Source organism: Scyliorhinus canicula, chromosome 1 (assembly GCF_902713615.1).
Source record: "Scyliorhinus canicula chromosome 1, sScyCan1.1, whole genome shotgun sequence".
NCBI lineage: Eukaryota > Metazoa > Chordata > Chondrichthyes > Carcharhiniformes > Scyliorhinidae > Scyliorhinus > Scyliorhinus canicula.
In genome coordinates, this window is record NC_052146.1 from 205,543,189 (window position 1) to 205,570,756 (window position 27,568).

At 49.1% G+C, this 27,568-nt stretch overlaps 1 protein-coding gene across 3 annotated transcripts in view; it reads left to right on the forward strand.

Annotated features, from left to right (window-relative positions):
- The window catches only part of LOC119971165 (1-phosphatidylinositol 4,5-bisphosphate phosphodiesterase beta-1), a 983,652-nt gene that overhangs the window by 774,672 nt on the left and 181,412 nt on the right, over window positions 1-27,568 (forward strand). For all 3 annotated transcript variants that reach the window (XM_038806377.1, XM_038806362.1, XM_038806370.1), the window contains 2 exons: window positions 2,404-2,474; window positions 18,547-18,643. In XM_038806377.1, the coding sequence (XP_038662305.1) occupies window positions 2,404-2,474; window positions 18,547-18,643 (168 nt within the window). The remainder of the gene's footprint in view (window positions 1-2,403; window positions 2,475-18,546; window positions 18,644-27,568) is intronic.

A 27,568-nucleotide genomic window follows, 5' to 3' on the forward strand; every position in this document is an offset into this window, starting at 1 on the left:
TTCAGGAAGTGCTCCAAATTGCAGAAACTTGAAGTCCGGGTTTTGGAGCTCGAGTGGCATCTGGAGGCTCAGTGGCGCATCCGCACGGCTGACAGTCATGTCGATAGCACATTTAGAGAGGTGGTCACACCGCAGCTCAAGAGACTGGAGGAAAGAAGGGTAACCACCAGGCAATCCAAGAGAAACAGACAGATGCTGTCCGACCAGTTTTCCATTTTGGAAGCTGATGAGGGCACTGGTGCCTCAAGGAAGTGCAGTCAGAGCCAGGTTTCTGTCCCCACAAATGGCATGACTGTACAGAAGGGGAGAATGAAGGCAGGAGGAGTGATCGTGATAGGGGGATTCATTAGTTAGGGGAACAGACAGCTGTATCTGCAGCCAGTTGTGACTCCAGGGCGGTGCGTTAGCTCCTCAGGACCAGGGTCAGGAATGTCAGGAACGGCTCCAGGACTTCCTAAAGGGGGAGGGTGATAAGTTACTGGTAGTGGTACACGTTGGTGCCAACGAAATAGGTGGAATGAAGGATGAGGTTTTGCATAAGATTCCAGGGAGCTAGGCAACAGATTACAAAGCAGGACCTCAAAATCTCTGGAGTTCTCCTGGTGCCACATACTGGTGAGTTCAGAAATAGGAGAATAGGACAGATGAATGCGTAGTTCAAGAGTTGATGCACGAGGGAGGGTTTTAGATTCCTGGATCACTGGAACCACTTCTGGGGAAGGTTAGACATGTACAAATGGGCGATCTGCATTTGAACCAGAATGGGAGCAACATCCTTGCGGGTGAGTTTGCTCGTGCTGTTGGCAGGAGTTTAAACTAGTTGGGCAAGGGGAAGGGGCACAGAGCGTTAGTGCAAAGCATACATAGCAAAGGAATCAAGACAGAGGAACTTCAGTGATGAGTTCCAAGGGAGTAAGACGAGGCTGGTGCCTCTACTTTAATGCTAGGAGCATTTTCGATAAGACTGATGAGTTAAGGGCGTGGATTGACACATGGAATTGTGATATTGTTGCCATCATAGAGATGTGAAACGTGCAGAACGTGCAGACTCCGCACGGACAGTGACCCAAGCCGGGAATCGAACCTGGAGCTGTGAAGCAACTGTGCAAACCGCTATGCTACCGTGTTGCCCACTTTGGGGGGGGGGGGGGGGGGTGGGGGGGAATGGGCTTAAGGGCCTCTTCTATACTGTATGATTCTTTGAGATGCTGAGAGGGTGGCATGGTTGCACTGCTGCCTCACTTGCCAGGGACCTGGGTACAATTCCGACCTTGGGTGATTGTGTGGAGTTTCCACATCCCCCCTGTGTCTGTGTGGTTTCCGCCGGGTGCTCCGCTTTCCTCCCAGAGTCTACAGATGTGCAGGTTAGGTGGATTGACCATGATAAATTGCCCCGTAGTGTCCAGGGACGTGAGGGTTAGATAGGGTTACGAGAATGGGGCAGGGCAGTGGGCCTGAGTGGGGTGCTCCTTCCGAGGCCGGTGCAGTCATGCCTCATTCAGCACTGTAGGGATTCCATGATTCAGACCTGCTGAGTTTTTTCAGCATTTTCTGTTTTATTTTTATATTTCTAGCATTCGGAGCATCTTGCTTTTATTTAAACAATTGCCGCTCTGTTCTAGATAGTCTCATGGCCTCTTGATGGAAAACGTTCATTTCTGTACATTAGAAATTGCGATAATAAAATAAACCTCCCCTGCATAAAACCATAATCAATAATTCTAAACATTTTTTTCTCTTCTTCAAAATTTCCACCAATTTCCTGTTCTCGCCCTACCCTCACATCTTGGTTGAGTACTTGAGTGCAAGGGTAGATGTTGTGCTCCAATACCTTGATTAAGTAGCTTTCACAATGAATGCTGGCCACATCTCGGCCATGGTTTCCAGAATAATAGTCATCTACTAAATACTTCAGTCTTCAGTCAGCACCTCAATGTCTGGGATGACAAAGTTATGTCAGAGTGTTTAAGATGAAATTAAATGAAAATGTAAATCGCTTATTATCACAAGTAGGCTGCAATGAAGTACTGTGAAAAGCCCCTAGTCGCCACATTCCGGCGCCTGTTCGGGGAGGCTGGTACAGGAATTGAACCGTGCTGCTGGCCTGCCTTGGTCTGCTTTAAAGATCAAAGATCTATCAATGATGAGATGCCTTTGCTGATCCTGGATTTGTCCTCCATCTGACATCCACAGTTGTTTCAGGGGTTGCTGAATCTTAATGTGGAGCAGGAATTCTGACTTTCCTATTTCCAGCCCAGCATCGTTGAAGCCACTGTCAGACCGATGCACAAATTGCAAATATTAACGCAATTCACCTTAGGTATATTTGCTCAAATGTTTCACTGTGTTGATTGGCCTCTGTTTCAAGTAAAATCGAAGATCATTATTATCAATCATTTTTAGGAGACGGAGAAGCAGAAAGTGAAGAGGAAGAAGATGATGATGAAGACTCCAAGAAATCCTCAATGGATGAGGTAAGTCATACTACTATGTAAGTTATATTACTTGGTGATATCTGTATAGTGGTTCCTTCGTGGGTGAAACAATTTCAGTTTAGGGAAAGATAAATAAGAAGCAGAATTTAACTTGACTGTCTCGAAGTTTCAGTTTGGAGTTGTGCCCAAGAACAGTGGTGAAAACAACATCCCATCTGGTATTTATTACTAAAAACCACAGGTTGGCCAAATGCACATTGTTCTCTGGATATGAACAGTATTAATTAATGTGACTATCAATGTAATTAGTATTGTCAGCCATCGCCCAATGACAGCGTTCTCACCTCTAAGTCAACAGTCAAAAGTCAAAAGTTCAAGATCCATTCCAGAGACTTTAGTCCATATTTAGGCTGACGCTTCAGTGCATTACTGAGGGAATCCGGCATTGTCAGATGGACTCTCTTTCAAATGACACATTAAACAGAGAACCTGTCTGACCCCACAAGGGGATGCAAAAAGATCTCATAGAACTACTGAAAGAGAACTCTCCAATACCCTAGCCAATATTTTTCTCTCAATTTAAATCGCTTAAAACATAACTGAGTATCTGGTCATTTGTCTCATCAGTGTGACCTTGCTGTGTGGAGATTTGTTGCCACGTTTCTCTCCATTACAAGAGTGATTATGCTTCAAAAGTTCTTCATTAACTATGAAGCCTTGCATCTCAGATTCCAGGAGTCCGTGGGCACCATTGATGTGCTTGCTCCAAAACACCTACACCACTCTTCTTAATAAAACCTCGCACTTCGAACAAGTTACTATTTAAGTAGCTTTAAATATTCTGCTTTGTACAGTTAAAGAAAGACTAACATTCATACAAGCCTTTCACGTCCCAAAGCATTTTGCAGTCTATGAAATACTCCTGAACTGTATTGAAATAGGAAACATAGCAACCGATTTGCAGTCAGCAAACACCCGCAAACAGTGATGTGATAATGACCCGATCATCTCTTTACATTCATTGAGTATAAATATTGGCCTGGGCACCAGGGATAAATCCCTTCCTTTTCAAGCACCGTGAGATAATCTACATCCACATGAGAGGGCGGACTGAATGGCTGTTTCACATCTCATCCAAAATGCAGCACCTCTGACAGTGCAGCACTCCCTCAGGTACAACAGTGGAACATCAGCTTTGATTTTTGTGTCCAAGTCCTGGGATGGATGGGACTTGAAGCCATTAAGCAACAGCAAAAACTCAATTCATTCCATTGTGTGAAGTGATGCATTCTGATAGGAAGAACATGGGGTTCAATTCTCTGTGTTTTTTTAGAAAATATTTTATTGAAGCATTTGTAGTTTTCACAATTTAACATGTTGACATTTCTAAAACAACTGCTCGGGTTGACACAATAAATACCCCCTAAAAGAACAACAAATAATAAACTACGTTCTCCACTTCTCCCGCCCTGTCCCCAATTACCCAGATACTAAGCTCCCTGACCTTATTTAACATTACCCTGCCTCCTGTATTCCTACCCCCCACGTTTTCGCTTTCCCCCCTTACTGCTGACATTCAATTTTTGTTAAAGAAATCGATGAACGGCTGCCAACTCCAGACAAATCCCTGTATTGATCCTCTCAGAGTGAACTTGATTTTCTCCAGACAGAGAAACCCTACCATATCGCTGACCCACACTCCTGACTTCGGGGGCTCCGAGTCCCTCCATCTCAGCAAGATCCGTCTCCGGGCCACCAGGGAGGAGAAAGCCAGGATATCGGCCTCCCTCCCCCCATTTGCCCCCGAATCCTCCGACACCCCAAATATTGCCAATTCTGTACTCGGAGTTACCCTACCTTCCAGGACTTCCGCAAATCCCTGCCAGAATTCCCTCAGTTTCGGACATGCCCAAAACATATGAACATGGTTGGTTGGGCTACCCCCACACCGTCCACATCTGTCGTCCACCTCCTCGAAGAACCCTAGTCATCCAGGCTACCGTTATGTCGGCCCTGTGGACTACCTTGAACTGAATCAAGCTAAGTCTAGCACAGGATGAGGATGCATTTACCCTTTTCAAGGCTTTTTCCCACAATCCAGTTTCCAGCTCCCCTCCTAGCTCCTCTTCACACTTCCTTTTCACCTCTCTGATAGTTCCCTTCCCACTCGAACAATTCCCTGTATATCTCCAAAACCTTCCCATCTCAAACCCCTGTTTTTGACAGCACTTTATCCTGTAGTCCCCTCAGGGGAAGGCAAGGAAAGCTTGGGACCTGCCTCCGTACAAAGTTCCGCACTTGAAAGTACCGAAACCCGTTCCCACCCGGCAACTCAAACTCCTCCTCTAATGTCTCCAAGGTCGGAAGGCCCTCCTGGATGAATAGATCCCCAAACCTCTCAATTCCTGCCCACTGCCAGACCTTCAAGCCCCCATCCCATTCAGCCAATCTCATATGCTGCCTCCATTGCCCCCACACCCTCAGGGCTGCCACCACCACTGGACATGAAGAGTACCGAGCCGGGGAACAGCAAGGGCGCCGTCAGTAAAGCCTCTAAATTCGTACCTTTGCAGGATGCTGCCTCCATCCGCGCCCAGACCAACCCCTCCCCCACTACCCACTTCTTGACCATCGATATATGTTGGCAGCCCAGTAATCGTTAATAAAGCTTGGGAGAGCCAAGCCCCCTTCTCCGCAGGTCCGTTCCAGGAGTGTCCTCCTTACATATAAACCTTGATATCACCTCATTCATACTTCTGGAAAAAGCCTTTGAGACAAAAATCGGGAGACATTGAAAAAGGAAAAGCAGTCTCGGAAGGACCGTTATCTTCACCGTCTGAACCCTCCCTGCCAGCGTCAGTGGGAGCATGTCCCATCTACGGAAATCCGTTCTCATTTGATCCACTGCTTTGCCCAACTTTAACTTTTGAAGCTGCCCCCAATCCTTGGCCACTTGAATCCCCAGATACGTAAAACTCCTCCCAACCACTTTAAAAAGTAGCTCCTTCAGTCTCCTTTCCTTCCCCTGTGCCTGGATCATGAACATCTCGCTCTGTCCCATATTTAACCTGTAGCCTGAAAATCGCCCAAATTCTCATAATACCTCCGTGGGCGGAATTCTCCGCTCCCGCACGGCATTGGGAAGGCCGTCGTGAACTCGGCCAAGTTTCACGACGGCCTCGGAGGCCGCTCCTCGCACCCTATTCATCCCCCCAGGGGGCTAGGAGCGGCGCTCTGTAAATCTCGGCGCGCCGAGAATGATGCAACGGCGGCGCCTAAGTGACGTCAGCCGTGCATGCGCAGGTTGGCCGGCTCCAACCCACGCATGCGCAGCTGACATCATGACAGCTGCCGGCTCCAACCTGCGCATGCGCGGTTGTCGTCTTCCCCTCCGCTGCCCCGCAAGACGTGGCGGCTTGATCTTGCGGGGCGGCGGAGGGGAAAGAGTGCGTCTCCTGGAGACGCTGGCCCGACGATGGGTGGGCACCGATTGCGGGCCAGTCCCCTCCCGAGCACGGCCGTGGTGCTCACTCCCCTCTCCGCCCCCCACAAGCCACAAACAAAACTTTGGCACCATGTTCACGACAGCAGCGACCAGGTGTGATTGCCGCCATCATGAACCGGTCAGGAACGTCAGGCCGGGAGGGATAATCGCGGAGGGTGCCAAGGCGGCGTGTTGCGAGTTGCCCAGCCTCCTGCGATTCTCCCACCCGGCGTGGGGAGCGGAGAATCGTGCCCCATGATTCCGGTCGTTCACCCACCAGGTCAGTGACATAAAGCAGCAAATCATCCGCATAGAGAGAGCGCCTGTGGCCGTGATTCTCCCAAAGGGAGACAAACAGCCGACGCCGGAGTGAAACCCGGAGTGTTTCACTCCGACATCGGAGGCTGCTACCCCCCCCCCCCCCCCCCCCCCCCCCCCCCCCCAGGAGCTAGGAGCGGCGGCGCGTGAATCTCGGGCGCCGGGCCTTGACGCTTGTGTCAAAGCGGCGGGCCGGGAATGACGCGTCCGGCGGCGCCTAAGTGACGCCAGCCGCGCATGCACAGGTTGGCCAGCGCCATGCGCGGTTGCCGTCTTCCCCTCTGCTGCCCTGCAAGACATGGCGGCTTGATCTTGCGGGGCGGCGGAGGGAAAATAGTGCATCCTTTAGAGACGCTGGCCCGACGATCGGTGGGCTCCGATCGCGGGCCAGACATCTCATGAGCACGCCTGTGGTGCTCGATCCTCCCTCCACCCCCCCACAGGCCCCAAACACAGAGGTCGCGTGCTGTTCACGCCGGCAGAGACCAGGTGCGGTTGGCGCCAGCGTGAACCGGTCGGGTTCGGCAGTCTGCTCGGCCCATCCGGGCCGGAGAATCGCCGGTCGCTGTGAGAAACAGCAAGCGGCGATTCTCCGAGCAGCCTGTCGAAAAACGCGACACGCCATTTTGGGGGGGGTTGGGAGAATCGCGGGGGTGCCAGGGCGGCGTGGCATGATTCACCCTTCCCTCCTGCGATTCTCCCCCCGGCGTGGGGTGCGGAGAATCGCGCCACCTGTGTTCCCCCCCGCCCCCCCCCCCCCCCCCCCCCCCCCCCGCCCTCACTATATCCCCCCAGGTATTCGCTGCTCTCAGGACCATTGCTAAGGGTTCTATGGCCAGGGCAAACAGTAATGGGGAGAGTGAGCATCCCTGCCTTGTCTCCCGACATAGACTAAAGTATTCCGACCTAACTCAATTAGTTCTTAGGTTTGCCACCGGGGCCCGGTACAATAACCGGACCCACTGTATAAATCCCTGCCCAAACTCAAACTTGCCTAAAATACCCCATAGATACTTCCACTCCACCCAGTCGAAAGCCTTCTCTGCGTCCATGGCGACTACCACCTCAGTCTCGCACCCCTCAGCTGGCATCATAATTATATTAAGACGTCGTCTAATGTTGGATATCAGGTGCCTGCCCTTTACAAATCCCGTCTGATCCTCCCCAATTATCTCCGGGACACAATCCTCTATTCAAGTGGCCAGGATCTTTGCCATCTACATGCAAGAGGGAGATTGGCCTGTACGATCCACAGCTCTCCGGATCCTTGTCACGCTTCAGGATGAGAGAAATTGATGCCTGTGATAACGTTGGGGGGAGTACTCCCAGCTCCTTAGACTCGTTTATAGCCTTAACCAGGAGCGGCCCCAGTAACCCAGAGAACTCCTTATAAAATGCGCCAGCATCCTGCTCGCTTTCTCCCCATGCTCATATATTACCCCTTTTACCCTCCTCAGCTGACCCTCCGCCTTTTCCTCTACCTTCGATCAATTTATGTTGAGAAATTCCCTGAAAAATCCGGCTTAAAAACCATCAAAAAAACCACTAAGGGTGAGAGCTGGTGAATGTGTGACCTTTCACTCCATTGTCGCCACCTGAAGTCAGAATTCTCTGTTAATGGGGCTATGTCCCCACCCCCGCTAGAAAACGTGCGCGAATCACTCTGGACTTTCCTGGAGAAAGTCCAGAGTAATTCTCCATTTTGAAGGGTGCTTGCAGGGTCCCTGAGTACTCCACGCAGATCCGGCTGCTGATACGGGGCCCTGCACTTCCTGCTGCGGGTTCATGCATGCACGCGGCGGCCGCGCGCAACATGGCAGACGCACACAGCAAGCCCGCCCCAACAATATAGGCCCCCCCCCCCCCCCCCGAGATCGCGCGTGACTGCTGATCGGTGGCCCCGAATCGGAATCCTGGCTATCCTGGAGGCTTCCAGGTGACGCATCCCTCCCGCCCCCAACCAGGGCAGCCGTGGACTGTGTCCATAGCCGCCACTCTGAGTGCCCGACGGATGGAGCCATGAGGGAACCAGGCATGCGGGAACTTGGCCAGCTGCCGGCTGAGAATCGCCACGGGGTCCTCTTTCAATGGCCCCCGACCAGCGTCGCGTCGACCGCGCGCACAACTGGCAGCAAATCTCTGGTCCACGGAGAATCATGGGAAGGCGTCGGACCCGATCGTGGTTCTGACTCCCCATTCTCCACCCCCGCACCGAGTGCGATTTCGGCGCGGAGGATCGGAGAATCCTGCCCATGGAGAGGGAATATAAATTAAGAGGTAACATTTTTAAAGGTGTGCAGGAGCAGAGGGAGCTTGGTGTATTTGTGCACAGATCATTGAAGGTGGCAGGACAGGTGGAGAAAGCAGTTAATATTCTGGGTTTATTAATAGGGGCACAGAGTGCAAGAACGAGGAGGTTATACTGAACTTGTACAAGATACAAGTTAGACTTCAGCTGGAATATTGTGCACAATTCTGGGCGCCACACGATGGGAAGGTTACAAACGCATTGGAGAGAATGCGCAAGATGTTTACAAGAATGGTTCCAGGGATGAGAAACTTCAGTTATGAGATAGATTGGAGAGGTTGGGACTGGTCTCCTTCCAGAGAAGAAGGCCGAGAGATCTTTTTCTTTCCTTTTTTTATAAATTTAGAGTACCCAATTTATTCTTTTCCAAATAAGGGGCAGTTTAGCGTGGCCAATCCACCTAGCCTGCACATATTTGCGTTGTGGGGGCGAAACCCACGCAAGCACGGGGAGAAGGTGCAAACTCCACGTGGACAATGACCCAGAGCCAGGATCGGACCTAGGACCTTGGTGCCGTGAGGCAGCATGGCTATCCCACTGAGCCACCATGCTGCCCTCTGATAGAGATGTTCAAAATCATGAGAGAGATAGACAGAGTGGAAGGGGAGAAACTGTTCATGCTATAAAAGGATCAAGAACGAGAGGGCACAGATGTAAAATGCTTTATAAAAGAAGCAAATGTGATGTGAGAAAAAGCCTTTTCACACAGCAAATAGTTGGGGTCTGGAATGCACGGCCTGCAAGTGTGGTGGAGGCAGGTTCAATCAACACATTCAAGAAGGCATTAGATGACTACTTTAAATGAAACAATGTGCAGGGGTACGGGGAAAAGGCAGAAGAATGGCATTACACACTGATGCTCATTTGGAGAGCCAGTGCAGACATGATGGACCGAATGGCCTCCTTCTGCATCATAACAATTCTGTGATTGTGTTTGATATTTAGTTTCAGAACTGCTCAAAAAAGGTGACTATTACTTGTTCATCAACGTGCATATTCTGAAAGCTGTAAAGGGATCTGAGAACCATGCTTAAAAGGTTATGTAAGGATTGGAGCAGATTCACTATTAGTTTTTTTCGCACCAACTGTTGTCAGCAATTTACAGTCATTAAAATTAATGCTTTATTTCTTGAAGCTAATTGTTATTCCTTTGGCATCTTTTATAATGGGCTGCTTACACAAAACAAATCCAAGAAAATTATGACTTATGTGATCCAATCTGCACTGCGATCATAACTACATCTCGGTAATTTAAAATGCATTTGTGACATGTCTGGCATTTCATACTTACAGTGCATTCAGCAAGATGCGGAATATTTATGTGAACTCTCATTATAAATTACAATGCTATCAGTGCAGAGTATAAATGAGCCAGATGATAAAATCAATCGGTCTCTAATATTAAAAAGAAAAATCATTTGCCATGCGTTGCTTGGATTAATTGTGTGGCTCAGTGAAACTATTCACAGAAAAGTATTTTGGCAGATCTTGTTATATTTCTGACACTGAAATCCAGATGCAGGTTTCAGACCTGAACAGAATTTACATTGCTGTGCCCTGCTGCTGCAAACAAGCAAAATAACGCTCAACACTGTTTAACTAAGTCCGATGTTGCCGTTGTTATACATTTATGGATGAGAATAGCAACTTGCAATTATATTGTGACTTTAAGAGTGACTGTAAGGATAGAGTACAAGAGCAAGGATCACTGAATTGTCAGTGCAGAAGGAAGCCATTTGGCCCATCGTATCTGTCCTGGCACTTCGAATCAGCAAGTTACTTAGTGCCACTCTCCCACCTTCTCCACATAACCCTTCACATTATTCCTTGTCAAATAACAGTCTAATTTCAAAAGAGAAAATGCTGGAAAATCTCAGCAAGTCTGGCAGCATCTGTTGGGAGAGAAAAGAGCTAACGTTTCGAGTCCGATGACTCTTTGTCAAAGCCTCGATTGAGCCTGCTTCCAGCACTTTCTCATTGAATCCCTACAGCGCAGAAGGAGATCATTCGACCCATCGAGTCTGCGGCGACCCTTCATAACAGCATTCCACCCATATCCATGCCACCCTATCCCCATAACACCATAACCTAACCTGCACATACTTGGACTCGAAAGGACAATGTAGCATGGCCAATCCACCATTTAGCCTGCACTTTCTCAGGCAGTCCATTCCAGACCCTAACCACTCGCGGTATGAAATTTTTTTCCACCGATAACTTTAAGTCTGTGCAATCTCGTGCTCGGTCCTTTCACAGGTTTTTACCAGTTTCTCCCTATCTACTCTGTCCAGACCCCTCATGATTTTGAATACCTCTATCAAATCTCCTCTCAGCTTTCTCGTTTTCAAGGAAACAGTCCGAACTTCTCCAGAAACAGTCCTAACATCTCCAACCTATCTTGGTGACTGAAGTTCCTCATCCCTGGGATCATTCTCATGAACCTTTTCTGCATTCCATCCAATGCCTGTACATCTTTCACAAAGTGCAGCATCCAGAACTGAATGCAGTACTGCGGCTGAGGCTGAACCAGTGTCTTATACAGAAGAACACAAGTTAAACACAGCCTCCTTTCACATATCTCTATGCCCCAGTTATAGAACAAAGAATGCTGTCTGCATTATTAACCACTAAATCGCTGGCTTTGAAAGCAGACCAAGGAAATCCAGCAGCACGGTTCAATTCCCGTACCGGCCGCCCCGAACAGGCGCCGGAATGTGGCGACTAGAGGCTTTTCACAGTAACTTCATTTGAAGCCTACTTGTGACAATGAGCCATTTTCATTTCATTTCATTTCATTTCCTACACCTTCAAAGACATCGAGGCGGCATGGTAGCATGGTGATTAGCACTGCTGCCTCACCGCAAGGGACCCGGATTCAATTTCGTCCTTGGGTGACTGTGTGGAATGTGCATGTTCTCCTGTCTGCGTGGGTTTCCTCCGGGTGCTCTGGTTTCCTCCCACAGTCCAAAGATGTGCAGGTTAGGTGGATTGGCCATGATAAATTGTCCCTTAGTGTCCAATGGTGTATAGGTTAGGGATGGGGGGACGGAGGGTAGTGGGCCTAGGTAGAATTCTCCTTTGGAGAGTTGATGCAGTCACAGAACCCCTACAGTGCAGAAGGAGGCCATTTGGCCCATTGAATCTGCACCGACCCTCTGAAAGAGCACCCTACCCACTCCCCCAACCTATTCCCCCTAACCCCACCAGCACATCTTTGAACACGAAGGGGCAAATTTTTAACATGGTAAATCCACTTGACTTGCACATCTTTGGACTGTGGGAAGAATGAAATGAAAATCGCTTATTGTCACGAGTAGGCTTCAAATGAAGTTACTGTGAAAAGCCCCTAGTCGCCACATTCCGGCGCCTGTTCGGGGAGGCTGTTACGGGAATCGAACCGTGCTGCTGGCCTGCTTGGTCTGCTTTCAAACGCAGCGATTTAGCCCTGTGCTAAACAGCCCAGAAACTGAAGCAGCCGGAGGAAACTAATGCAGACACGGGGAAAAAGTGCAAACTCCACTAAGACAGTCATTCAAGGCCAGAATTGAACCCAGGTCCCTGATGCTGTGAAGCAGCAATGCTAACCACTGTGCCACCGTGCCGCTCTACCTCGATGGGCTGAATAGCTTCCTTCTGCACTGTAGAGAATCCATAATTCTAATATAATTTAACACTTATACACAACTTGTATGACACACTAGTTCAGCCTCAGTTGGAGTATTGTATCCAGTTCTGGGTGCCACGATTTGAGAAAGATGTGAAGACATTGATGGGAGTGCACAAAAGATTCATGAGAATGGTTATAGAGATGAGGTACTTCAGTCGATAGAGGAAATTAGGGCTTCTTTCCTTGGAGAACAGAAGGCTGAGATGAGTTTCAATGGAGATATTCAAAACCATGAGGGGTCTGGACAGTGTAAAAAGGGAGAAATTATTTCCACTCATAAAAGGATCAAGCACGAGTGGGAACAGATTTGAAGTGATTGGTAAAAGAAGAAAAAGCAACATGAAGAAAATCTTTTCCACACAGTGAGTGGTTGGGGTCTGGAGATTGGTGGGAACAGGTTTAATTGAGGCATTCAAAATTAATGAGAGTATTAACTGGAAATAAATAATGTGCAGGGTTATGGAGAGATGGCGGGAGAATGGAACTGAGTAAGTTGCTCATTTGGAGAGCCAGTGCAGACATAGTGGGCCAAATGGCCTCTCTCTGCGTTGTATTATTTCTACGAGTTATTCTGCAAATGATCAAAATTCCAGAAGATTTTGAAGTAGATCCATAATAGAGGAGCTGGAGATGGTTTATGGAGGCAATTAATGCGTGTCAGACACACAGGCACAGCCATAAATGGTGAAGCAAAGACTGATACACAGACACCAGGAGCCACTTGAAAAGAGTTCTTCTTGTCCATGAGATGCAATAACTGTTCCCTTCACTTCATTACCAATAAATTACTGGCCATACAACTCCCCCTCCTAGTCCCCTGTTAAGCAAAATATTGATAGCAGTTCTCTCTCTCCGGTGCTGGCCTATCTCCTTTGAATTAACCATAGGACCATAAGAAATAGGAACAGGAGTAGTGAATTCAGCCCCTCAAACTGCTGCACTATTCAATAGGATCATGGCTGACCATCATCACCCCTCTCCTCAAACCAACCCTTGGCCCCATTGCCCTTGCAAACTACCACCCAATCTCCAAATCCCCTTTCTTCCGCAAAGCCTTTGATCTTCAAAATCTATTTCCATCTTTCCCTGGACTCCATGTTTGAATATCTCCACGGTTTCCATCCCTGCCACAGTACTGAAACAGCTTTTATCAAAGACACAAATTGCAGCTGTCACGACTCCGGCAAAGATAAACTTTCCTTCCTCGCCCTTCTCGACCTGTCTGCAGCCTTTGACACGGCTGACCACACTATCCTCCTCCACCGCGTCGTTCAGCTGGATGGGACTGCTCTCAACTAGTTCCATTCGTACCTATCTAACTGTATCCACAGTATCACTTGCAATAGCTTCTCATCCTGCCCTCTGCTGTCCCCTAAGGACTATCCTTCCCGTAACAGCCTCCTCGAACAGGCGCCGGAATGTGGCGACTAGGGGCTTTTCACAGTAACTTCATTTGAAGCCTACTCGTGACAATAAGCGATTTTCATTTCATTTCCTTGTGCCCCTCCTAATTCTCATCTTCGTATTGCCCCTGAACAACATCATCTGAAAGCATAGTGCCGGTTTTCCATGTACATTGACGACATCCATCCTGCCTCACATCAACTTCTCTAAACTCCTCCACCATTGCAATATTTATCCAACATTCAGTATTGGATGAGTAGAAATTTCCTCTAATTAAACATTGGGCAGACTGAAGCCATTGTTTTCAGTCCCTGCTCCAAGCTTTGTTCTCCAGCTACTGACTCCATTCCCCTCCCTGGCAACAGATGAAACCACTCTATATGTAATCTTGGTGTCACATGTTCCTGAGTTAAGCATCTGAACACATATTCGTACCACCACTAAGACTGCCCCTTTCATCTCCGTAACCTCATCCAACTTCACCCCTGCCTTGGCTCATCTGCTGCTGAAACCCTTGTCCATGCCTTTGTTACCTCGAGACCAAACTATTCTTATGCACCCATGGTGTTTTCCCAGTTTCCATCTTCCATAAAATTGAGAACATCCAAAATCCTGATGGCCTTTTAACTCATCTCCTTTAAGTCCCCTTCCCCTAGCAACCCTATGTTCACCTGGATAAGCAACATCTTGATTTTAAAGTTCTCGCTCTCGTTTTTAATTCACTCCGTGGCCTCATTGCCCTTGTTGTGCCCACTACCTCTGTAATATTCTCCAGTCCTATAGCCCTTAGAGATCTCTTCAAATATCTAAGCCTTACCTCTTGTGCATCCTCAATTTTAATCGCTTCACCATTAGCAGCCGTATCTTCAGTTGTCCAGGCTGTAGGTTCTGACATTCCCTTCAAAAATTCTCTACCTTGCTTTCCTCCTTTAAGACACTCCTTAGAATCCACCTTGACGACCAAGCATTTGGTCTTTTGACCTAATATCTCCTTAAGACGGTTTGGTGTCAAATTTATAATTAATCTCTGAAGTATTTGGGGATAATTTATTTCATTAATGACGCCATATAAATGAAAGTTTTAGTTGTTGTTTGTTGTGGGGCCTGGTTAGGTTTCATTGATCATGAAGAAATTTAAACATGAGGGTAAGAATTTTAAATTTGAGCCATTGTGAGATGAGGAGCAATTGCAAATCAGTACGAACAGAGCCCACAGGTGAAAGCGAGAATAGTTTTCGGACATTCAACATCATAACCCAGTTGTGATCCATTAGCAACCTGCTTCTGTTTGTCGTTTTCTTCATGCCTTTCAGCTAAGATCAAGCATAGCGCTTCTTGGCCTTTTGGGATCAGGTGTCATGCCTGGATCTGGTATGTCTCTCTTGTGGAGAACATGAATTGGATTCAATTTGAATTGGTTTTTGGAGCAGGCAAGGAGTTGGATGAGGGATTCACTCCTGTCCACACTCTGAGCTCTGGCGTTGTAACGTTGATAAAGTAATGGATGGGTGGTGGTGACGGTGGGGGATGCATGTTGGCTGACGAGGGAAGGTTGGACAGGCTGGATTTGTAACTATTGGAGTTTTGAAGATTGAGAGGTGATTTTGAAACATCTAAGATCCTGAGGGGCCTTTACAGGGTGGATGCTGAAAGGATGTTTTACCTTTTGGGAGGGATGTGAACTAATAATAATAATCTTTATTATGGTCACATGTAGGCTTACATCAACACTGCAATGAAGTTACAGTGAAAATCCCCTAGTCGCCACACTCCGGCCCCTGTTCAGGTACACTGTGGGAGAATTCAGAATGTCCAATTCACCTAACAGCACGTCTTTCGGGACTTGTGGGCGGAAACTTGAGTGCCCGGAGGAAACCCACGCAGACACAGGGAGAACGCCGCACAGACAGTGACCCAAGCCGGGAATCAAACCCCGGTCCTTGGCACTGCGAAGCAATGGTGCTAACCATTGTGCTACCGGGCCACCCATACGGGACAGGCCTTAAAAATAAGGGGCTTCCCATTAAAAACGGAAACAAGACGGACGGTTTTCCCTCAGAAGGTCATGAATTTTTCAATGTCTCTTCCCCAGAGAACAGTGGAGGTAGGGCCATTGAGTAATTTTACGACAGACGTAGATAGATTCTTGACTAACATGGGAGTCAAAGGTTATCGGGGGACAGGCAAGGAAGTGGACTTTAGGCCACAATCAGATCAGCCATGACCTTACCGAATGGCGGAACAGGCTTGACGGGCCAAATGGACTACTGCTCCTAATTAATATGTATGTATGTATATTTAACTCATGTAACCACAAGATAAAGACTTGGGCCTTTTCAGGATGGCGGGTGCTTGGCAGTGCTGATTGGCATATGGCAGGACCTATTCCCTCGCTGAGGAAGAAATCCCACCTTGGGAAGCTGCCTGCCAATCAGATTGGCCAGCAGCTCTTCAGTCCCTCCAGGCACAGCGCTGCAGTGTCCGGAAGAGGCACTGCAGGGAGCTGCATGGAAGGAAACCCCATGACACAGAGGACAGTTAAGTGGCAGGCGTCTCAGGGCAGGGACTTTAGGAAAGGTCTGGAGGGTTGTGAGGTGGAAACTGGGCTCTTGGATGATAGACCAGGTGGGAGGAGAGATCTTGAGGCCACAGGGCACCCAGTCAGAAAGGGCTTTCTGATGGAGGCACACCACATCTCATTCCCATTAGATATCGTCCTTCTTCCGGTGTTCCCCCATTGAACTGTCATCTGCTTGCCAGCCTCAAAATTGGGGCAAGGGCGGAATTCCCATTCAAGGTCCTGCCCACCCAGCATACAAATTGCAACAAAGTCAGAATGGGCAGGAACATGGAAGGAATCCCACCCGTGCAATTTTACCCCCCTCCCCCCCTCAAAACCCACTGATGGGAGTGTAAAATTCTAGCCTCGCATTCATCGAGCACCTTCACAACCTCAGGACCTCGCAAACTTCTTTGCAGCCAATGAAATACTTTTTGAAGTGAAATTGACCACATTTCAGCAATTAGCATCCAGCAGGTCCCCACAACCAATGAAGATATGGTCTGATAATCTGTATTTTAGTGGTGTTAGTTGACAGGATAGATATTGACGAGGTCACCGGGAATAACTATTGTGAAATAATGCCCTGGGATTTGTGGCATGCCACCACCTACACGAAAGCAGGTTTAACATTGCATCCAAAAGGCAACACTGCCAAGAGTGCAGCTCTCTCTCAGTCTGCACTGGATTGTCAGCTTAGATTTTAGTGCGCAGGTTTCCGGAGTGGGTCTTGAACCAATAATCTTCTGATTCAGAAAGCGCGAATGCTATCAACTAAGCTCGAGCTCGAAACTCAGCGTGGCATTAACTCAGTTGCTAAGGTGTGCTCAAATATCTATTTGCACCTCTTAGCTTGCCCTCCAACCCACGAAGGAGTGCCTAGCCTCTACCCTGTGGGTGGCACGGTAGCACGGTGGTTAGCACTGTTGCTTCACAGCTCCAGGTTCCAGGTTCAATTCCTGGCTTGGGTCACTGTCTGTACAGATTCTGCACGTCCTCCCCATGTCTGTGTGGAGTTTCCTCCGGGTGCTCCGGTTTCCTCCCACAGTCTAAAGATGTCCAGGTTAGGTGGATTGGCAATGCTAAATTGCCGTTTGTGTCCAAAAAGGTGAGGTGGGGTTACTGGATTACAGGGATAAGGTGGAGGTGTGTACTTAAGTAGGGTGCTCTTTCCAAGGGCCGGTGCAGACACGATGGACCGAATGGCCTCCTTCTGCAAATGTAAACTCTATGATTCTATGATTCTCGATGGCAGAGCCATTGATAATGTCCGAGTCTGAAGTAATGCAACCGCAGTTTTAGCTGTGATTCAGTTGGTGATTCTCTTGCCTCTGAACCAGGCATCTCCACATCACCTGAACCAGAAGGCTGTCAGTTCAGGTTTGAGAACAAAAATTAGGATTGGTGTTTTAGCTCAGTACTGAGCAAGTGCTGCACTGTCGGAGGTGCTGTCTTCCAGATGCATTGTTAAATCAAGGTTCTGTCTGCCCTCCCTTGGGTGGATGTAAAAGATCCAGCGGCACTATTTCGAAGAAGAGGTGGTGCCCTGGCCAATATTTATCCCTCAATCCACATCACAAAAAACAGATTATTGGGTCATTATTACATTGCTTTTTAAAAAAAATTAATTTAGAGTATCCAATTAATTTTTTCCAATTAAGGGGCAATTTAGCATGGCCAATCCACCTAACCTGCACATCATTTGGGATGTGGGGGCGAATCCCACGCAAACACGGGGAGAATGTGCAAACTTCACACGGACAGTGACCCAGAGCCGGGATCGAACCTGGGACCTCGGCACCGTGAGGCAGCAGTGCTAACCACTGTGCCACTGTGCTACCCCTGCCCCCACATTGCTATGTGTAAATTGGTTACCATGTTTCTTACATAACAACAGTGATTATGCTTCAAAGATAATTCAGTGGCTATAAAGTGCTTTGGGACATCCTGTGGTTGTGAAAAGTGCAATATAAATGCAAGTCTTATTGCTCGTCGCCACATGCCTGAAAATGCGTTTACATTTAAATTCAGGAGTGTACTCATTTACAGGATTAGCATCACATGCCTTGAAAAACAACGTGTGGGATTTTCCGACTCTTCCCACCAACAGGATCTTCTGGTCCCGCCAGAGCGGGGGGGGGGGGGGGGGGGGGGGGGGGGGGGGGGGGGGGGGGGGGGGGGGGGGGGGGGGGGGGGGGGGGGGCGAGCCATGCAGAATGTTGTGAACATCAGCGGGACTGGATGACCCCGCCAGCTGCCAATGGCAAGCTGCCACCATCGGAAAACGTGCCGGGTGGGGGCGTAAAACACCCACCCAATGTGTTCTATCGGACTTGCAAATGTGAAATACTTTGTTGCCTTGTGTTGTAGGGAACTGCTGGATGTGAAGCCAGTGCCACAGAAGAAATGTCCAACCTGGTTACTTACATTCAACCTGTGAAGTTTGAGTCCTTCGAGGTGGCAAAGAGTGAGTGATTTTCCGTTTGTCAATTTGCACAGAATGTCATGATTTGCTTCCATTACTTTGAGGTTGCTGAGGACAGGTATTGTCATGCAGCAGAAAATAATCCAGTGGGGAATTCAGAAGAAATGCATTGGCCCAGAGTGTGGTCAGAATGTGAAATGTGCTGCCGCAAGTAACGTCCTTTTGCTCCTTCCTCCCTGTCACTGCAACCTCCTCCAGGCCCACAGCCTTCCGAGATATCTGCACTCCACCCCCAAGTGCTCTACCTGCTGATTTGTTATGTCCTGTTCTCTGTGCTCATTAGCTGCCTGTCTGTATCTCATTATGTACATGCCTGCATATCATGACAATGAAGACCCCCAGTTTTAATTGCTCCACCATTAGTTTGAGAAAAGGTGGGGGATGTTTGTGACCGTGGTTGAGGAGCTGTTCGTCACAGGCGGGTAGGGGTGGGATGGTGGGGGGGTGGAGGGGGGGCTCGAAAAGGGGAAAAATCTGTACAGACTGTATAGTTGATTGTTGGGAAATATGTTTCCCAGGGTGTTTATTTGCTGTTACCTGCTTTGATACATGTTTGTAATAAAATACAATTTTAAAAGAAGATTCTTCAAGATAGGAGCCACCGAATGCATCTCTTCCATTACTCATACCCACTCACCAGAATTCACTAGAATGTTTCAATGGTTAATGTGATCTGGTTCAAATTCCTATTTGGTATTCGACATTTCAGTTTGAACGTGAGAATCATAGAATCCCTCAAGTGCAGAAGGAGGCCATTCGGCCCATCGAGTCTGCACCAACCCTCTGAAAGAGCTCCCTTTCTTGGCCCATTTCCATGCCCTATACACGTAACCGCACCAAATCTTTCTGGACACTAAGGGACAATTTAGCATTTCCAATATACATAACCTGCACATCTTTTGACTGTGGGAGGAAACCGGAGCACCCGGAGGAAACCCACGCAGACACGGGGAGAACGTGCAAACTCCTCTCAGGCGGTCACCCAAGGCCGGAATCAAACCCTGGTCACTGATGCTGTGAGACGCTCGCATTAATAGATTATCTGCAATGACCAGGAGAAACAGGATTTGAAATACAAAGAATGGAACATTCATGACCAAAGTTCAATGGACTGTCAATTCCAAAATGGAAAATACATCAAATATTGTATCGCAGATTGATGTTTTCTCTGGAGAGTGGGGGAAGGATATCTCCAAACATTCCTTGAAAATAAATCTAATGCCTTTAATACATGCATTCCCTGAGAGACTGTTTTGTACTCCTGTTATCTTTTTCCTCCAAGTGCAAATGAAGGAATGTTGTGTATTCCTACAGCTCAATTTACAGGTCCGATATATCTATTAAATGTGAATATTTTTTGTAAATTATGGGCGCACAATCACAACCAATTTTGAGAAGTCAGCTGTGTTTCATGATTTTTGTCAACTGTTAGAAGCTGTTTGGGTTACCGTGGAGGTTCTATTGATAAACACGTTGCTAACTGGGACATAAAGCTGCTTTATCTTTTAAAATGCATTTGGAGAAGGGGATTTGTTGTGGTACAAAACCTAAGTCAATTTAATATGTAATTTCCTGTTGATTTGAGCATTCTTTACATTGAAGTACTATATTCACTGTGACTTGAGGATAAAATTATTCCTGCAAAATTATTATGATCCTGAGCCAGACCCCAACATTTGGATACCGGATACAGACCTCGATCCAGGAGTGAGTCCACGCACAAATAAGGACATGGTGTATTAAAACAAACTTTCTAGTTAACATTGTATTAAAGCTACCCTAACATCTCAGATATATACCTTACAATTACCGCTTAGGTAATGATTAACAATAAAAGTAAACACTTTAACTTCTAACTGATATTTATATTTTTTAAAAGAATTTTAATTCCTATTCAGCATCTGGTCCACGTTGAAATTCAGGTTACCTAAATGTTGCTGAAGAGACACAGCGAGAGTCAGCAGGAGAGAGGTCGAGAGTTCCACTGAATTACTGTAGAAACAAATCTATTGTATTCAATTATATCTATTAGTAAGTAAGGTTGTTGCCTTGCTTGTTTAGTAGTTTAGAGGCCTAGTCCCATCATCTAAACATGGGTTCAAATCCCATCATGACAGAGCGGTGTAAGAAGAATCTCACCCAATTTGAGGCAATATTGGAACCGCTTGCGGGTTTCAACTTTAGTGTTAAAAGTTGTTGAAGGTAACGAGGATATTTATTATGATAGAAGGAACCAAACCTCTTGTTGGAACCAACAATTCTACGGACACGTACTTGTAGGATTAGAATAGCGGTTTTAATATACTTACAACAGAGCCAGCCTGTTAGCCGTTGAACTTTCGGTGAACTGGCTGGCTGACCCTGTGGCACTGATCTTTATACAGCAGCTCCCAGGGGAGGAGTCCTGGGCGGAGCCAAGGGAGACATCCCGTACAACTCTCGAGCATTCCCAGAGCTACTCCCCCTGGAGGTCAGGTAGTGCAACTGCACATACAATATAGACACATGTATATACAGGTTATAATCCGGTGTGAATCACATTCACCACACCTCTCCCAATATTGGAGAAAAGGGGCGGGATTCTACTTCGGCCGACGCCGGAATCGTGAAACGCGATTGGGCGGAGAATCGCTTTTGACGCCGAAATCGTAGCGGGCGCCGGGTTCCCGCCAAATTGCAATTCTCTGTGCCTCAACAGCGGCATCAATGCATTCTACTCCACACTTATAGTAAACTCCGTTGGCATGTCATTAGCGGGCCTGACCCACTATTCTCCGGGGTCTCCATGTTTCTCTACCTCCATGGGGCGAATTCCCAACAGTGAGGTTCACTTCTGCTTTTAAAAATCGAGAAATAGGTGTTGTGGCTGATGAGGGAGAGAGAGGAGGGAGGACACGGAGAGGCACAGCCCTGGACTGCCGGTCCTGACACTGCCCGAGCTGGTGGTGGGGGGGGGGGGGTGGGGGGGCGGGGGGGGTTGTTGGGGGGAGACAGGGTCTCCCCTCCTTGAGACCGGGGTATTCAGGCATGCACCACCATTGCCACGGTCTGCAAGGCAGCATCTTGCTGCACACCCCGTTGACCACCCAACTTGGCCCTTGGTTCTGCAGAGTGACACCGGCCCCTGAGGATGGAGAGTCCAACAGACTGAGGTGCAAAGAAGGCGCCGCATGAGGCCTTATGTGTAGTGGCAGTGCCTATCATTCGAGAACCTGCTGGACCGGGCATGTCGTCAAAGACTCCGGCTGAACAGCGGGACAGTCCAACTGGCATCGTGGGGGAATGGGAGAGGATACCCGACCCCCTGGCCGTCAAGGTGACGGTTGCCCTGAACTGTATGCCACGGGCTCCTTCCAGGCAGTCAGTGGGGACCTGTCTTGGATCTCACAGAGCCCGCTGCACAGGTGCAACCGCGCCGTGATGGAGGACCTGTATGCGCAGTCAGCGCTATCCATTCTATGGCCCATGGACTATAAAAATAATAATATAATATTATTATTATTATGGAGGGCCTGTATGCGCAGTCGGCACTATATATCCGATGGCCCCTGGACTACTCCATTGGATGGGTGTGGGAGTGGAGCTAACACCTGAGGCTCCCGCCACTTTGCACTGCCAGTCCTGGAAGCCCGCTGCCGTCTCGGCCTGGGTCTGCATGCCCGCAGCCATGGAGCAGCAGGAGTGGACTACCTCTGTCTGGGATTGGGTCACATCATGCTGTGACTGTCCCATTATCTTCTGGAACTGAGCCACCTCCTTCTGTGTCTGTGCCACATCGGCCAGTGTCAGACATGCACTGCTGTGATTGGGCCACGCTCAGGACCGCCGCTGCAATGTCTAGGTGGCCCAGGACAGGGCTGCCTGTGAGGGCTGCCTCGGCCACCGCCTGCATCAGGCGTCCCAGCCCTTGGACATGGTGATCCATTGCCGAAATCCAAGGCCTCCACCACGGAGGCCACACGTGCGGTGTTGGCCTGGCTGGCACGCATTGTTGCCATCGCCTGCACGCGGTTGGACTCCTCCAACTGCGCCTGCAGGTGCTGGATGCTCGTCGGCAACCTCTCATGTAGTCCCTGGCTCTGCGACTGCATCTCCATGGTCGATGGGACTCTCCGTTCCAGAAGCCTGGGCAGCAGCTAATCCATGGGATTGCCCCCTGAGGATTTCCTACCTCCACCTGCTGTACCGCAGCATGTGTGTGTTGCGCTCCCAGGTTCTGTCTCAGGACTCTCTTCACGGAAGTGTCCAACCGAGGTGAGTGTCACTCGGATGGTGGAGGGTGTTGGAGACAGCTGTGATGAAAATCTGTGTCATCCCTGGACTCGAACTCCGGAGTGTCTTGGGATTCGGGTCGATGGCCCCCGTCGTGTCAGTGTCGTCATCATCGCTGGTTCTGGCTGTGGCTGCGGTTGGGGGCAGGGGCGGTGGGCACCAGAAGGGCTCGCCCCATCACCAGCAACTCCTGCAAAACTCAAGACAAGATGCGTGATTAGACCGCTGGCCTGGAGAGGGAGTGGGGGGGGGTGTTAGGGAAGGGGGATGGTTTAGGAGGGGTGGTGGTGAGGGAAGGGGGAGTGTTTTGGATGGGTGGTGGTGCAGCAGGTATGTGGGGGTGGTGTGGGCATGATGGTGGGGGGTGACGTACATGTCATGGAGAATCGCAACACAGTGAGGACCCTTTCCTCGGGCTGACCAACCACACCCAGGACCCTCTGTTATCTCCCTGGCCCTGCAATCAACACTCGAACATCTCGAGAACAAGGAGACCTACGTCAGACTGCTGTTCATAGACCATGGCCGGGATTGTCCTGTACCTGACGGGGCGGGGGGTCACGGCGGGACGGAGTGGCGTGAACCACTCCTGCGACGGCCCGCCCCAAATGTGCAGAATCCTCCACACCTTCAGGGGCTAGGCCGGCGCCAGACTGGTTTGCACCCCGTCGGCCGGCGTGGAAGGCGTGCATGCGCAAGGAGGGGTTCACCTACGCGTCGGCCATCATGGAGGTTGACAGGAAAGGAGTGCCCCCACGGCACAGGCCCGCCCGCAGATTCGGTGGGCCCCAATCGCGGGCCAGGCCACCCCCCGGGGCCAGATCGCCCCGCGACCCCCCCCCCCCCTCCCCCCCCCCCCCCCCCCCCCCCCCCCCCCCCGCCCGCGCCACCAAGTCCCGCCGGTAAGGGACCTAGTCTAATTTATGCCGGTGGGACTGGCAAAGAACCAGCGGGACTTCAGCCCATCACGGGCCGGAGAATCACCGGGGGAGGGGGGGGGGGGATGCTGTGAAAGACCGGCGCGGGGCGCGATTCCCGACCCCCCCTAATCTCCGGTGCCAGAGAATTTGGCGGGGGCGGGATTCCCGCCGCCCCCTGCCGATTCTGCGACCCGGCGGAGGGTCGGAAAATCCCGCCCTATAGCTTTGCATTCAACACCATTATCCCGACAAGACTTATAACCAAACTCCACAATCTTGGACTTGACGCCTCCCTGTGCAGCTGGATCCTTGACTTCCTCACCAACAGACCACAATCTGTCAGGATAGGAAACAGCACCTCCTCCACAATAGCTCTCAACACCTGGGCCCCACAAGGATGTGTACTCAGTCCTCTACTGTACTCCCTATACACATATGACTGTGTGGCAAGATTTAACTCCAACTCAATCTATAAGTTCGCAGATGATACGACTGGGGTGGGTCGTATCTCAAACAACGAATCAGACGACAGGAGGGAGATAAATTACTTGGTTGCATGGTGTACCAAAAACAGCCACTCTCTAAATGTTGGAAAGACCAAGGAACCGAAGTGGAGATAGTCGATATCTTTAAGTTCCTGGGGGTCACCGTCACCAACAGTCTGTCCTGATCCACTCAAGTTGATGTAACAGTCAAGAAAACCCAACAACGTCTCTACTTCCTACGGAAGCTAAAGAGATTTGGCATGTCTGCATCGACTCTCACAAACTTCTACAGATGTGCGATAGAGAGCATCCTATCCGGCTCCATCACAGCTGGTCTGGCAACTGCCCGGCCCAAGATTACAAGAAGCTGCAGACTGTGGTGAACTCAGCCCAACGTATTACACAAGCTTGCCACCCCAACATTGATTCTGTATACATCTCTCGCTGCCTCAGGAAGGCAGACAGCATTATCACAGACCCCTCCCACCCAGGCATTGCCTTCTTCCAGACCCTTCCATCAGGCAGAAGGTACAGAAGTCTGAAGACCCGCACATCCAGACATAGGAACAGCTTCTTCCCCACAGCTACTAGATTCCTCAATGACTCTCGTTCTGACTGATCTGTTCCCTGTAAGAACACTATTCATGATGCCCTATGCTGCTCTTGCTCATGTATTTGCTTTGTTTGGCCCCTTGTTCCACACTGTAACCAATCACTGTTTGTCGATGTACCATTTGTCAATGTTCTCTGCTGATTATTCTTGTGTCTACTATGTAAGCACTGTGTACGTTCCTCGGTTGCAGAAAAATACTTTTCACTGCACTTCGGTACATGTGACAATAAATCAAATCAAATCAATTAAACCAAATCAGGGCACCCGGCCATGTCAGCCAGTATGGGTGCTGGCATGTGGTGCAGGGTGGAGGTTTGGCCACCTCCGGGTGGAGGGGTAGAGGTGGGGTTACGGGTGTGTGGGACAGGAGTTGGAGCTCGAGACACAATGCTGCCTACTCGCACTGGCCGCTCTGAGGAGGTCATGCAGCTTTGTTTGCACTGCTGGCCGGTCCTGGTCACTGTCCACGTAGGCGCTGTTGTGCTTTCTTGGTTGTAGCGTCGACCTGGGTAGATCAGAGCAGATTGTTCGTGATGTGCACACCTAAGAATTTCTAGCTGTCAACCATCTCCACCTCAGCACCATTGATACAGATAGGGGCATGTATGAACTTAACTTCCTGAAGTTGATGACCAGCTCCTCAGTTTTGCTGAGTTTGAGGGAGAGAATGTTGTTGTTGCACCATGCCACTAGGTTCTGTATCTCCCTCCTGTACTCTGACTCATCGTTGTTTGAGATCCAACCCACTACGGTCATGTCATGAGTAAATTTGTAGATGGAGTTGGGGCCAAATTTTGCCACACAGTCGTGTGTGTATAGAGTATAGTAGGGGGCTAAGTTCCAGCCTTGCGGGGCCCTGGTATTGAGAACTATCGTGGAGGAGGTGCTGTTGTTTGTCCTTACTGATTGGCATCTCGACACGCACCCGCCCCCCGCCCACTTCTTCCGGCCAACCCGAGGGCACATTAGATGGTGGGCAGGCCTTAATTGGCTCTGCGGTGTGAAATCGCGTTGCCAGTGCGATCTCGCCCAGGAACGGACTCTACGTCCGCTTCCTGGCCCGTCGACCTTGCGCGCCTGACAAGCACAAAATTCAGGCCGTAAGAGTGAAGCAGCGCAGAGGGAGGCCATTCAACCCATCATGTCTGAGCCAGCCTTTTGCTAGAGCTCTCCTGTTTGACTCCCGTCCCTGCTCTTTCCCCATAGTAAAGCTCCCCTAATTATCCAATTCCCCTTTTGAAAGCTGTATTAAATCTGCTTCCCCCACCCCTTCAGGCAGCGCATTTCAGATCACAACAATTCTCTGTTAGTTTGATATGTGGAGATGATGGTTAGTCAATAGACACAATGGAGATGGAAGCTATCCAGATGACAGTTCCAACACCAGGTGCCTCTGGTGAACAGCTAACTTTGTGTTCATATGCAGTTTGTACTTTATCCTTCATGCTCCTGAATTGATAGAATTACTCCAGGTGAATAATGTGTATTGCTAGTGGATGGGCAAGCCTATCAAAACCTCAGAGCAGTTGGAAACTTTGCTTTCTGGTGATGCCCATGTGTCGTAATTGACCCCAACTGGAGATTTCCAAAAAATAAAAATGAAGGATAATGAATGAATCACATAGGCCAGATTTCCCTCTTCAGATCCAAAGAAGAATCATACGGACTCGAAACGTTGGGCGGGATTCTCCAGCCGCGTTCCCCCGGCGATCGGAGAATTCCGCCCGCGGTCAATGGATTTTTCCATTTTTGGCGGCTCGCCCGTGGCGGGGTGGGAGAAACCTGCTTCTCTCTCCATGGATGCTGCCGGACCTGCTGAGTGTTTCCAGCATTTTCTGTCTTTATTTCCCTCTTTTGGATTGAGTTCGAACTTATTGAGCAAATATGCACCAAAATGCGAGTCGATTCATATGTCCAATACTCTAGCAGGCACCTACTCAAAAAGACACTAAAACAGTGATGGGCAACCTAGACTAGTGAGTGGGCTACATGAGTGGCCCTCCTTCATCTCAGTGGGCCGCAAGATTGAAATCAGGCTTTTTGCTAACTCTGACCCTTGAACAAGATTGAATACATTTAATACACACTGAATGCTCCATAACAAGTGATGGAAAACGCTTAATTATTTATATATAAATAGAACTGTCATCAACTTCCAATGGTAAAAACAAAATAGAAATTGACACTTTGAACGTAGAGGGAGCGCACGGCTGTCACAGTCAATGTTGTGAGCAATGAGCAGGCATTTCAAGTCACTCTCCCTTGTTTTACGTGTGAAGTACCTAAGTCATACCGGTAGGAAAAAAACTGCATGGATAGAAACCTACAGAATGTAGGAAACCTGCGCATAGTCAACAGTCAACAAAATGTCGGGTGGGCCGCACTGAGAACCCTGATGGGCCACAGGTTGCCCACCCCGACATTAAATATTGTGAACATGCTCATGAGATCATTGTTGAGGTAACACATTGAACGTGTTTTATTCCGACATCATTGTTTGTCATCTATTATGCTGTTTACTCATGGCCAGGCAATGGAATTATGGGCAGCCTTTTCCCTCCTCTCACGATTCTGCTTCACTCGTGCCTCACGACTGAAGTTCCCAGCAACCAGCTCA